Genomic DNA, 13,139 nt, shown 5'->3' with positions numbered 1-13,139 from the left:
GAGGATCAAGATAATACTGCTCTCATAGAAAGAATTTGGAAGTTTTCCTTCCATTTCTGTTTCTTGAAACAGCTTTAGAAGAATAGGTATTAATTCTTCTTTAAATGTTCAGTAGAGGGATCCCTGGGTGGCGCAGCGGTTTAGCGCCTGCCTTTGGCCCAGGGCACGATCCTGGAGACCCAGGATCGAGTCCCACATCGGGTTCCCGGTGCATGGAGCCTGCTTCTCCCTCTGCCTATGTCTCTGCCTCTCTCTCTCTTTCTGTGTGACTATCATAAATTAAAAAAAAAAAAATGTTCCGTAGAATTCCCCTGGAAAGCCATCTGGCCTTGGACTCTTTGTTGGGAGATTTTTGATTACAGCTTCACTTTCCTTGCTGGTTATGGGTCTGTTCAGGTTTTCTATGCCTTCCTGTTTCAGTCTTGGTAGTTTATACATCTCTAGGAACGCATCCATTTGTTCCAGATTGCCTGGTTTGTTGGCATATAGTTGCTCAAAATATGTTCTTAAAATTGTATTTCTTTGGTGCTGGTTGTGATTTTTCCTCTTTCTTTCTTTTTTTTTTTTATAAATTTATTTTTTATTGGTGTTCAGTTTGCCAACATATAGAATAACACCCAGTGCTCATCCCGTCAAGTGCCCACCTCAGTGCCTGTCACCCAGTCACCCCCCACCCCCCGCCCACCTCCCCTTCCACCACCCCTAGTTCGTTTCCCATAGTTAGGAGTCTTTCATGTTCTGTCTCCCTTTCTGATATTTCCCACTGATTTCTCCTCTTTCGTTCCTGATTTTATTTATTTGGGTCCGTTATCTTTTCTTTTTGGTAAGTCTGGCCAGGGGTTTGTCAATCTTACTAATTTTTTCAAAGAACCAGCTGATAGTTTCATTGATCTGTCCTCCTGTTCTTTTGGTTTCTTTTCATCAATTTCTTCTCTAATCTTTATTAATTTTATTCTCCTCTGGATTTGGGCTTTTTTTTTTGCTGTTCTTGTTTCTTGAGAAAGCCTTCTGTTATCTACTTCCCTCCTAGGATTACCTTTGCTGCATCCCAGAGATTTTGGAAAGTTGTGTTTTCTTTTCTTTTTTAAGATTTTTATTTATTCATGAGAGACACACACAGAGAGAAAGGCAGAGACACAAGCAGAGGGAGAAGCAGGCTCCATGTAGGGAGCCCGATGTGGGACTTGATCCCAGGTCTCCAGGATCACGCCCTGGGCTGAAGGCGGTGCTAAACCGCTGAGCCACCTGGGCTCCTTGAAAAGTTGTGTTTTCATTTTCATTTGTTTCCATGAATTTTTAAAATCATTCTTTAATTTCCTGGTTGACCCATTCATTCTTTAGTAGGATGCTCTTTAGCCTCCATGTATTTGAGTTCTTTCCAAATTTCCTCTTGTGATTGAGTTCCAGTTTCAAAGCATTGTGGTCCAGAAATAGGCAGGGAATGATCACAGTCTTTTGGTATTGATTGAGACCTGATTTGTGACCCGGTGTGTGATCTATTCTGGAGAATATTCCATGTGCACTTGAGAAGAATGCCTATTCTGCTGCTTCAGGATGGAATGTTCTGAATATAACTGTGAGGTCCATCTGGTCCAGTATGTCGTTCAAAGCCTTTGTTTCCTCACTGATCTTCTGCTTAGATGATCTGTCCATTGCAGTGAGTGGGGTATTAAAGTCCCCTAGTATTATTGTATTATTATCAATGTGTTTCTTTAATTTTGTTATTAATTGGCTGATAAAATTGGCTGCTCTCATGTTAGGAGCATAACTATTTACAATTGTTAGATCCTCTTGTTGGGTAGACTGTTTAATTATGTTGTAACGTCCTTCCTCATCACTTCCTACAGTCTTTAGTTTGAAATCTAATTTGTCTAATATAAGATTGCCACCTCAGCTCTCTTTTGATGTCCATTAACATGAGAAATAGTTTTTCACCCCCTGATTTTCAATCTGGAGGTGTCTTGGGGTCTAAAACGAATCTCTTGCAGACAGCATATCCATGGGTCTTGCTTTTTATCCAATCTGATACGCTGTGTCTTTTGATTGGAACATTTAGCCCATTTACATTTGGAGTAACTATTGAAAGATACAAATGTAGTGCCATTTTATTACCTACAAAGTTACTGTGTCTGTAGATCGTCTCTGTTCCTTTCTGGTCTATGTTACTTTTGGGCTCTCTTCACTCAAAGGATCCCTTGTAATATTTCTTGTAGAGCTGGTTTGGTGATCACAACTTCTTTTAGTTTCTGTTTGTCCTGGAACCTTCTTAATCTCTCCTGTTTTGACTGATGTCCTAGCTGGATAAAGTATTCTTGGCTGCATATTTTTCTAATTTAGCACTGTGAATATATCATGCCAGTCCTCTCTGGCCTGCCAGGTCTCTGTGGAGAGGTCTGCTACCAATCTAATGTTTCTACCCTTGTAGATTCTGGACCTCTTGTCTTGAGCTGCTTTCAGGATTTTCTCTTTGTTCCCGAGATTTGCAGGTGTTACTATTATAGTCAGGGTGTTGACCTATTTTTATAGATTTTGAGGTGGGTTTTCTGTGCCTTCTGGACTTGGATGCCTGTTTCCTTTTCCAGATTAGAGAAGTCCTCAGCTGTAATTTCCTCCAGAATACCTTCTCCCCACCCCTTTCCTCTTCTGGGATCCCAATTATTCTAATATTGTTTTGGTTTACGATATCACTCATCTCTCGAATTCTCCCCTTGTGATCCAGTAGTTATCTCTCTTTTCCCAAGCTTGTTTATTCTCCATTATTTTGTCTTCCATATCATGGATTCTCTCTTCTGCCTCATTTATCCTAGCAATTGGATCCTGCATTTTTTATTGCATCTCGTTAATAACCTTTTTTACTTCAACTTGATTAGATCTTAACTCTTTCATTCTTCAGAAAGGGATTCTCTAGTGTCTTCTATACTTCTTTCAATCCCAGCTAGTATATTTATAATCATTATTCTGAACTCCAGTTCCGATATCTTACTTATATCTGTACTGATTCGTTGCCTGACAGTCAGTACTGCCTCTTGTTATATTTTTTGAGGTGAATTTTTCCGTCTTGTCATTCTATCCAGAGAAGAGTAGATGAACAAGAGAACAAAATACTAAAAAGGGAACAAGCACCCCAGAGAAGTATACACTAAAAAAATCAGAAGAGTCCTGAAACTGAAAAATAAAATAAAATAAATAATATGATCAGACAGGTGTACAGACCAGGGCCATACACTGGATCCTGTGTGTACTTTAGTTTTTTTGTTAGAAAACTAGATTTCAGGATGCCTCGGTGGCTCAGTCAGTTGGGCGTCCACCTTTGACTTAGGTCATGATCTCAGGGTCCTGGGATCAAGCCCACATCAGGCTCCCTGCTCAGCAGAGCATCTGCTTATCTTTCTCCCTTTGCCTCTCCCCCTGCTTGTACTCTCTCTTGCTCTCTTTCTCTCACAAATAAGTAAAATTAAAAAAAAAAAAAAGAAAAAACTGGATCCCAAATTTGTAAAGAAAGAACAGCTTACATATGTACAAAAATAAAATTAAATACCATGAAAGGATAGCATGTAACTGTAAAAATAAAAATTAAAAGAGAAAAAAAAAGAAAAAGAAGGGATATGAACAGATAGTTGATCATGATCAAAACAGAACAATACACTGTATCCTGAGTGTATTTTGTTCATTTTGTTAGAACAAACTACATCCCAAAGTTGTAAAGAAAGAAAAAGATATATACACAAAAATGAAATACATTAAATGGATGGAATGTAACTGTAAAGATGAAAATTTAGAAAGATTTTAACACCCTCCCCCCCAAGAAAAGAAGAAGAGTAACAAAATATCATATGCACTAGATTCTGGGTGTATTTTGGTCTACTTGTTATAAGAAACTGCATCCAAAAATTGTAAAGAAGGAACAACATATATACACAAAAATAAAATTAAATACAATGTATGTAACTGTAAAAATGAAAATTAAAAAATATTTTTAAAATAGTTGATAAAATAAGAAATTGGATACAAGAGGGAAGATAAACATTAAAATTGTAAGATTAAAGAACAGTGGGGTTGGGATCCCTGGGTGGCGCAGCGGTTTGGCGCCTGCCTTTGGCCCAGGGCGCGATCCTGGAGACCCGGGATCGAATCCCACATCGGGCTCCCAGTGCATGGAGCCTGCTTCTCCCTCTGCCTGTGTCTCTGCCTCTCTCTTTCTCTCTCTCTGTGTGACTATCATAAATAAATAAATTAAAAAAATTAAAAAAAAAAAAAAAGAACAGTGGGGTAAAACCCATGAATTGTGTACACTATTCCCCTAGCTCTGGAGGTTTGAAGCTCTCGGTGACCCGTAACCTTGGGCTTGGCTGGGTGTTCTTGCTGGTGTTCTGGGGGACGGGCTATGGCGTATATTCTGAAGTGTCGGGGCAGGGGACAGGATGGCACCACCCTTGCCAGGGGGCCAGACTAAGTCAGCTCGGGGTTGCTCTATGGGGCTTCTGTTTCCTGAAGGCTTTCCACGCAGCTCTAGAGGATGAGAGTGAAAGGGGGTGGCCTCCAACCTCCAGCCCCAGAGCCGGCAGCCCAAGGCCCCGCTCCTGACCGCGCCATCGGGGAACATCGGTCTCCCCGGTCTCCCTGGTCCCAGTCCGCGCTCTGCTCACCCACCCTGGGCTCGAGCATCTCGGTGTCGGGCACGCGGCCCCGTTTTGAGTCTCCAAACCCTTCAGACTGCTGTGGTGTGAACCCAGGCCACTCCTCGGAGGGAGGTGACGGGTCTCGCCGTCGTCCTGCTGCCCCCTGGGCCCCTGCTCGGAGAGTTGCCTGCAGTGCCACCCGTGCTTCGTGCTTCCTGGCCGCCCTGAGCCCGCCCAGGCGCGCGGATCGCAGCCAGCTTCCCGGTCCACTGCCCGGACTCGGCCGCCCTCGCGCCCTGGCCTCCTGTGGCCGTGGCGGTCCCGACACCACGCTGTCTCCTGCCCAGGGTTTCACCCCCTTGGCTGACTGAGCACCTTTCAGGCAGGGACGTCCCTCCCTGGAGCAGACTTGGAAAAGTTCAGATTTTGTGCTCCACTGCTCTGGGCCTTCTGGTGCCGCGGTCGGAGGCTCCCGCCCCCCCCCCCCCCCAGTTCCTCTTCCCGTAATCGTCTGGGATTCTCTTCTCCGCACCCCCCACCTTGCAGAAACCCATTGCTTTTCTATTTGTAGAGTTGTAGCAATTCTTTTCTTAAATCTCCAGGTGAGTTTGCAGGTGTTCAGAATGATTTGATATCTATCTAGCTGAATTCCTAGGACTAGATGAAACTAAGATCTCTTACTCCTCTGTCATCTTGCTCCTGTGTTCTTATATTGGTATTTCTTAATAATAATTAGTCTGTGTAACACCTCATAACTGGTATTGCATCATATGTAATCTGCTGATGTGACATTTCTTTAGCCTAGATCCAAGCTTGGGTTGGTGTACAGTGACAGGAAGGGCATGGAGAAGGGAGGGTGCACATAATGGACTTGGTGTCACTAACCATATGGTCACAGGAGGGAAAAGACCTGTGGTATGTGGACAGAGATTTGAGAGAAGCCAAAAGACTGAGGAGGGTTATTTAGAGAATGCAATAGAGTCAGAAAATGTGAAATATTATAGTTTAGGGTACGAGGAGCAAGAAAAATTTATGTTAAAAACGTGGAGCTGGTAGTAGTCAAAAATGGTAGTGGGTCAAGGATATTCATGTTTTCACTCCATTCAAGGTCTGTGAGTGTTTTGGTCTGACCCGTGGACCTGCTTCTTGGGAGGCTGGTCATCTGAGCAGCTTCCTGAGAGCTGAAGAAGTCTAATTTCACCTCCAGTTGCTTGCCTTGTGCCCTCTTAGGTATCCAAACACAGCCTGCGAGCTGCTGACATGTGATGTGCCACAGATCAACGACAGACTGGGAGGGGATGAGACTTTGCTGAACCTTCTTTACGATTTCTTGGACCATGAGCCGCCTCTCAATCCTCTGCTTGCCAGTTTTTTCAGCAAGACCATTGGCAATCTCATTGCAAGAAAAACTGAACAGGTAAATACTCTGTCAGGCTGGTGTGGTTTGGGGTGGCTGGCCTGGTGATGCTCGTACAGCTTGCTGTCAGCGATCACTGTGCAACCCATACCATTAGGGTCAGGGGGACGGGGTTTCTGACTGTTCCATGGTCCTCAGTGTAGGCTACTGACATGTGAGTTGGAAAGTGACTTCCTGAAGGTATATCTGCTGGCTGCTTAGGAATAAGCAGTTCTTCCTGCCATCCCTGAGGGCTGTACAGGACTCCAAACCAGGCTTGCTTGACTTGTCCCGACGAGTCACAGGCATGAGGTATAGGGATAGGGCTGCATCACGGCAGGTTCTTAGGATGTCCACCTTCTAAGGTCTGATTCTCTGTTGGGGTGGCAGGTATGTATGTGTCTTGGACACTTATTGTTTCAAAGAAAATAAAAGAAAATTTGTAGCATTAAGTTTCTGTAAAAATAGTGAAATCGCTTCATTAGCTGGAGCATGGTCTTCTTGGAGGTCATTCCTGCTCCTGCCTTACTCATGCTTCAGCACCACCCATACTGGTACGGAGACACAGAAAAAAGGCATGTAGTGTAGTGCTGCCCCAGGCCTGCCACCGGCCCAGCAGCCAGTCTTGGTTACTTTCACCTTTTATTCCTTCCCACCATCCCCAGTGGATTATTTCAAAACAAATACATGTCATGTGATTTTTTTTTCTAAAAATTACAGTGTATATATCTCTAAAATATAAGGACTTTTAAAAGTTCTTTTATTTATTTTATTTTTTTAAAAGATTTTGTATATTCATGAGAGACACAGAGACAGAGAGAGAAAGGCAGAGACACAGGCAGAGGGAGAAGCAGGCTCCATGCAGGGAGCCCGACGTGGAACTCGATCCTGGGTCTCCAGGACCAGGCCCTCAGCTGCAGGCAGCACTAAACTTAGCACTGAGCCACCTGGGCTGCCCTAAAAATTCTTTTAATTGTAACCCTAGGAGGGAATAAGACTTTGCTGAGCAAATTGGATTATTACACCCCAAAAATATTAACCATAATTGTTCAGTATCATCAAATACCCAGTAAGGTAACAGACCAGTATTTTATGTATACGTTTGGAGTTCTGAGAAAAGTACAATGTGCAGGGCCCAGATCATTGTTCACTTGAGGAAATTGTTGGCATGTTGTAAATGTTCAATAGAACATACCTTTCATAGGATCCTAAATCTTAGTTTTGCAAGGGACCTCAGAGGACTCACTCATCTCAAACATTTTTCTGCACCAATCAGAGTATAAGTGAAGAATAGGGGTGATGCAGGTGGTGAGAGAGGATAGTAGTGGTGGCTGTGGTTCTAGGACACTACAGTGAGTCCTCTCACACTAGTGACGGGTATAGGGTGGTGAGCTCGGTGGTCACTGTGGCTGTGGGGTAGTTGTAGAAGTTCCAGAAACCCTTGATTCTGGGCCTTGCCATCCAGCTCATAATTGCCTGTAGCCTGACCATATTTCTGTGCTACTTTCATTTGTTTGCTGTATTTTATTGCTTCTCATAATATTTCTTTTTCTTTTTCCCAGTGCATCAAAATAATATGAAATGTACTCTTTAAAAATATTTCTTCTATTGACAAACACATAACATACTTATATGAATTTCAAACAAGACAGAAATACATGAACAGTCTCCTGTAATTCTCCAGATGTAACCACTGTTGATTACTTAGGGCATGTTCCACCTCAGGTCTTTTCCTGTAAGACCTATTAATATATACTTATTATTTATTTTCATGTAATGGCATCATACTCAGAATACTGCAAATTGTTTTTTTCACTTAGAAATAGATTAGGGGGACGCCTGGAGATGGCTCAGTGGGTTAAAAGTCTGCCTTTGGCTCAGGTCATGATCCTGGAGTCCAGAGAGAGAGCTCCGCATCAGGCTCCCTGCTCAGCAGGGAGTCTGCTTCTCCCTCTTCCTCCGCCCCTCCTCCAGCTTGTGCTTTCTTGATCTCACTATTGCTCGCGCTCTCTCTCTCTTTCTCTCAAATAAATAAAATCTTAAAAAAGAAGAAGAAAGAAATAGATTTGGTATGTCTTTTCCTATGTAACCTCCTACATTCTTTCTAGCAGATGCTAGATTATTTTGAAGCAAATCCCAGAAATTGTATCATTTCATATGTAAATACTCCTGTATGTGTTTCTACAGGATGAGGACTCCACAAGCATAATCACAGTTCCCTTTATTACTGTAGTCCAAAGTGTGGCTGGAGCACAGTTTAACTGTTCATCTTTTGAAGGACTTGTGAGGTGTTTGCACTTTTGTCTGTTACAAATCGAGCTGCTACGAACATTTGTGTGTAGTAGTCCTGTCTTATCCACAGTTTCAGTAACCCAGTCAGCCCTGGTCCAGAAGCAGGTGATCCTTCTCCTGCCAGTGTCAGAAGGTCAGAGAAAGCCTAACACCACATCACAGGCCTAGGTCATTCACCTTCCTTCATCTCATCACATAAGCATTTTATCATAAGCATTACAGGATGAAGGGTGAATACAGCACAATAAGATGTTTTGAGAGAAAGTGTGCGAGCCTACATTCACATCACTTTTATTACAGTATAATTGTCCTATTTTATTATTGTTAATCTTATTATGCCTGATTTATAAATTAATCTCTATCATAGGTATGCATCTACAGGAAGAAATGTAGTACATATAGGCTCCAGTACTGTTCGTGGTTTCAGGCATCCATCGGGGGAGTCTTGAAATGTATCCTCCATGGATAAGGAGGGATAATTAATTGTACAGCTTTGTGTGTGTGAATTGTTATATTTGAAGTGAATATCTGGTAAACACATAGTTGAGTAGTGTGTTTTTTATCTACTCTGTTGATCCGTCTTTAATTGGTTTATTTAGGTCATTTACATTTAATGTAATTATTGATATGTCAGGTCTGCCGTTTATTCTTGTTTTGCATTTCTCTGTTCTTTTTCCTGCCTCCTGTTACTTGACCATTAAAAGAATTCCATTTTGATTTATCTAGAGTGTTTTTTCATGTATCTTTGTATAAGTTTTTAGTGGTTGCTATAATTGTCGCATTATACTGGGTGTTACATCATAACTAAGACCCGTATGTGGTCAGCCTGAATGGATACGGTGACAGTGGTTGAGCCAGTTTACAATCCTACCAACAGAGTATGCAAGTTCCTATTGCTCCCCAACCCTTAATATTATCACTGTTCTTATCCTAGCTGTTCTGGTGCATGTATATAATACAGTACTGTGGTCCTGATCTGCAGTCTCCCTGGTGACTAATGAGGAGGAGTATCTTTTCATGTGTTAATTGGCCATTTGGATATTTTCTTTTGTGAAGTCTCTTGCCCATTTTCTATTAGGCTGCCTCTTTTTGATTTACAGGAATTTTCTCTGTATTTCATCGATACAAGTCTTTTATGGTTGGGGGGTGGTTTGTTCTTAAAGAAACCTTTGCCTGCCATAGTCATGAAAGTATTATCTGTATTCCTTGGTACATTCCTTGCTCTTGCAGAGTGGCATTCCATAGGGTAGATGGACCAGCTGTTCCACTAGTCATGTTTTCAAGTACGGCTAGGCTGATTCCAGGTTTTGGTGATTATCAGTAAAACTGCTATTCTAATAATTTATGTTTCTGTTCTTTTGTTTCATCTGTGTGCAGGATCATATCATCTGTGATTAATGACAATTTTATTTTGTCTTTTATAATTCTTTTTTTTTAATTATTTTATTCTAGTGTTAAATCTTTTTTTTTTTATTTTTTTATTTATTTACGATAGTCACACAGAGAGAGAGCTAGAGAGAGAGGCAGAGACACAGGCAGAGGGAGAAGCAGGCTCCATGCACCGGGAGCCCGATGTGGGATTCGATCCCGGGTCTCCAGGATCGTGCCCTGGGCCAAAGGCAGGCGCCAAACCACTGCGCCACCCAGGGATCCCTTGTCTTTTATAATTCTTAACGCCTTTTGGGTGGCTCAGCGATTGAGCGTCTGCCTTCACTTCAGGGCATGATCCTGGAGTTCTGGGATTGAATCCCACATTGGGCTCCGGCTCCCTGTGTGGAGCCTGCTTCTCCCTCTGCCTGTGTCTCTGCCTCTCTCTTTTCTGTGTATCTCATGAATAAATAAAATCTTAAAAAAATTAATTCTTATGACTTTTATCTCTTTTTCTTGCCTGATTGCATTGGCTAGAACCTTTAGTACAATGGTGTTTTTTTTCCAAGATTTTATTTATTCATGAAAGACAACAGAGAGAGGCATAGGCAGAGAGAGGATCAGACCCCTAATTTATATAACTTTAGAAAAATCAAAAATTTCCTTGAAGAACACATTCATCTAAACTGACAAGAAGAGAGAAAATCTGAATAGTTCTAGAGCATCAAAAGAAACGAAATCCCCATCCTTATACAGAAACCTCTAGGCTCTGAGCACGACGTGGCTCAGTTGGTTAAGTGTCTGAGTCTTGATCTCAGCTCAGGTCTTGACCTCAGGATTGTGAGTTCAGACCTGCGTTAGAGTGCATGGAACCCACTTAAAAAAGGAAAAAGAAAACTCTAGGCTCTAATGACCTTTCCACTGAATTCTACCAAACATTTTTTTAAGATTTTATTTATTGGGATGCCTGGGTGGCTCCATGGTTGAGCGGCTGCCTTTGGCTCAGGGCGTTATCCTGGGGTCCCAGGATTGAGTCCCGCTTCTCCCTCAGCCTATGTCTCTGCCTCTCTGTGTCTCTCATGAATAAATAAATAAAGTCTTTAAATAAATAAATAATTTATATAAATTGGCACAAAATTTGGGTACCTGGGTGGCTCAGTCAGTGAAGCATCTGCCTTTGGCTCAGGTCGTGATCTCAGGGTCCTGGGAGTGAGCCCCAAGTCAGGCTCCCTGCTCAGCTAGGAGTCTGCTTCTGCCTCTGCTCCTCCTCCGTTCACTCCTATGTGCTCTAATAAACAAATACAATCTTTTAAAAGATAACATAAATGAATTTTCATAAAATTATTTCTGCTAACGTCGTCCTGGTGATATCTGTGGGTTCTTTTGTGATGCACCGCATTTTCCTGAGGTTATTGGCATCTTCTTTCTAGGGGTGTGGTCATTCTCTTCACAGAGCCTCCTCCCCCCTTCCATCTTTTTCTTCTTTCCCTCTTCCTCCTCCTCTTCCTCCTGTCCAGCACAAGTGTGGCTGGAGTCCCCCCAGCAAAGTGGGCCTTCTCCGTGTCCCCCTGCCACCAGTAGAGGCCTGCATCCAGCTCCATGCAGAGGCCCGCACATTGCAGGCATTTCTTTGTGGCAGAGCTGAGCTGAGCTTTCAGGTGTGCTGCTGAGAAGGACCTGTTCGGGCTTGTCCACCTCCATCTCCGCCCTGACCTGCAGCCTGCCTTCATGCCCAGCTGTCCACATCTGGTCGGTGCTGGTCTCCATCAGCCGTGCATCGCTGCCTCTTCCTTTGTAAAACTTCAGTCCTCTTTCTTTTCCACTGGCCTGTGGCCTGTCAGTGACTGGCTGTCTCGTGTGCTCTGTGCTGTTGGGTTTGTGTCCCAGGTCTGGGGGCTGTTAGTGATGACTGGCATCCCTTGGCTCGGGGTTGTTGACATCAGTCGTTTGTGTTAGAAGCACTTGAAGTGGTACTGGGTGAGCAGTCCTGACCGGTTGCACACACAGCCGCCTGTGCCACCTCACTCAGCATGCTGGTGACCTGTTAACAGAAAGGCTCCTATCGCACAGCAAGCCTGTGTCACCCCAGGGTCCTCATGGGGCCCCCACCACTGCCTCGTAGGCCTTCCCTGTGTTCATGTCCATGCCTGTCCTTGGAGAGGTCCTTCTTAGAACGTCTGCAGGTCTTTCCATAATTTATGCTCAGTATAAATGAAAATTCATCTTTCTTGTGAGAGTTCTTCGAGGAGTGTTGGTTGTCAGGCTTATCAGGGTGTGTTTGATTTCAGGTGATTCTGTTCTTGAAGAAGAAGGACAGGTTCCTCAGCCTGGTGTTAAAGCACATCGGCACCTCAGCCCTCATGGACCTGCTGCTGCGCCTGGTCAGCTGCGTGGAGCCGGTGGGGCTCCGGCAGGAGGTCCTGCATGTGAGTGTGTGGCCCGTCCTCTCTGAAGGACTCTGCCTGTCCGCGTGTGCTTGCAGGCTCCCTGGGCGCCTAGTGAATGGCTCAGGGAGGCCAGAGTTGGGTGAAGGAGCTCAGAGACCCCCGGAGTGTCCCTCCCTCCCAACTTTCCCCCCAGTATGACTTTCTGTCTCTAGGGTCCCCAGGGGTTCTCGTCCAGGCTTGTATTTGAGGCTGGGTCTATGACCTGCACCTTTGCTGCTGTACTGCCTCAGTCTGTTCAGAAGAGAAGTGCAGAGTGTTGCTTTCCTCTTGACACTCGGTGGAGAAGCAGAAGAGGGCGTTCCTCACCATCCCCCCAGGCCCCGGCTCTACGCCTGGCACATACCCTCTGAGCAAAGCACTGGCTGACAAGGATTCCATGTGGGGAGAGCAACAAGGACCAAGCAGGCCTGTGTTTTGTCCTAGAGTCCATGCATGTGTCTGCCCTGACAGGCTCACAGTGAGAGGAGTGGTCATAGCTCCCTGAGGGCTTTCCTAGAAAACTGGAGAATTCTAATCTCAGAGAAACCAGGAAATCAGTGCTGAATAAGCTGTTCACTGCTGTTTGGCAGGTTTTATTTGTAATGCAATTTAAAAATAAAGCATTGGTCCTTCTTGCCCACTTCCCAGCTCCTGGCATCGGGTGACAGTTGTCATCAAGGTGGCCGTCCTCACGCTCAGGTTCATCATAGAGCTGCCTCTGCAAAGGATTCGTGATAGCTAACATGGGGTAGTGAATGCAGCATCAGTGTCAGCTGTTAACAGCAAAACGCCTGCATTAACTCCTTGCAGAGCAGCCACGGAGGCAGATCTTCCAGGTTTGGAGGAGGAAGTGCACCGGCCTTTCCTGAGTGCCCAGCACCTTTGGGCCTTGAACGGTGCTGGACTCTTAGTCCTCACAACTCCCTTGCTGCTGCCCCAGGCCTCTGTGCGTCTTCTGGTCTTGGAAAGGCCTCCCCAGTGCCACAGAGAGTGGAGCACAGCAGGACCTCCACGTGTAGCCAGGCTGTGCCCTGGGGA

The 13,139-nt window shown here is 44.3% G+C and overlaps 1 protein-coding gene across 9 annotated transcripts in view; it reads left to right on the top strand.

Annotated features, from left to right (window-relative positions):
• Positions 1-13,139, top strand: part of PPP6R2 (protein phosphatase 6 regulatory subunit 2) — a 79,601-nt gene that overhangs the window by 47,720 nt on the left and 18,742 nt on the right. For 8 of the 9 annotated variants that reach the window (XM_055328270.1, XM_055328268.1, XM_055328261.1 and 5 more), the window contains 2 exons: positions 5,850-6,036; positions 11,964-12,101. In XM_055328270.1, the coding sequence (XP_055184245.1) occupies positions 5,850-6,036; positions 11,964-12,101 (325 nt within the window). Of the gene's footprint in view, positions 1-5,826; positions 6,037-11,963; positions 12,102-13,139 lie in introns of all 9 variants that reach the window. The other variant, XM_055328271.1, reaches the window with a different exon arrangement.

This window comes from Nyctereutes procyonoides, unplaced genomic scaffold (genome assembly GCF_905146905.1).
Source record: "Nyctereutes procyonoides isolate TBG_1078 unplaced genomic scaffold, NYPRO_anot_genome, whole genome shotgun sequence".
In the NCBI taxonomy this organism is placed as follows: Eukaryota; Metazoa; Chordata; class Mammalia; order Carnivora; family Canidae; genus Nyctereutes; species Nyctereutes procyonoides.
Note: the sequence above shows the minus strand (reverse complement) of the source record. Positions and strands in the feature narration are given on the sequence as shown.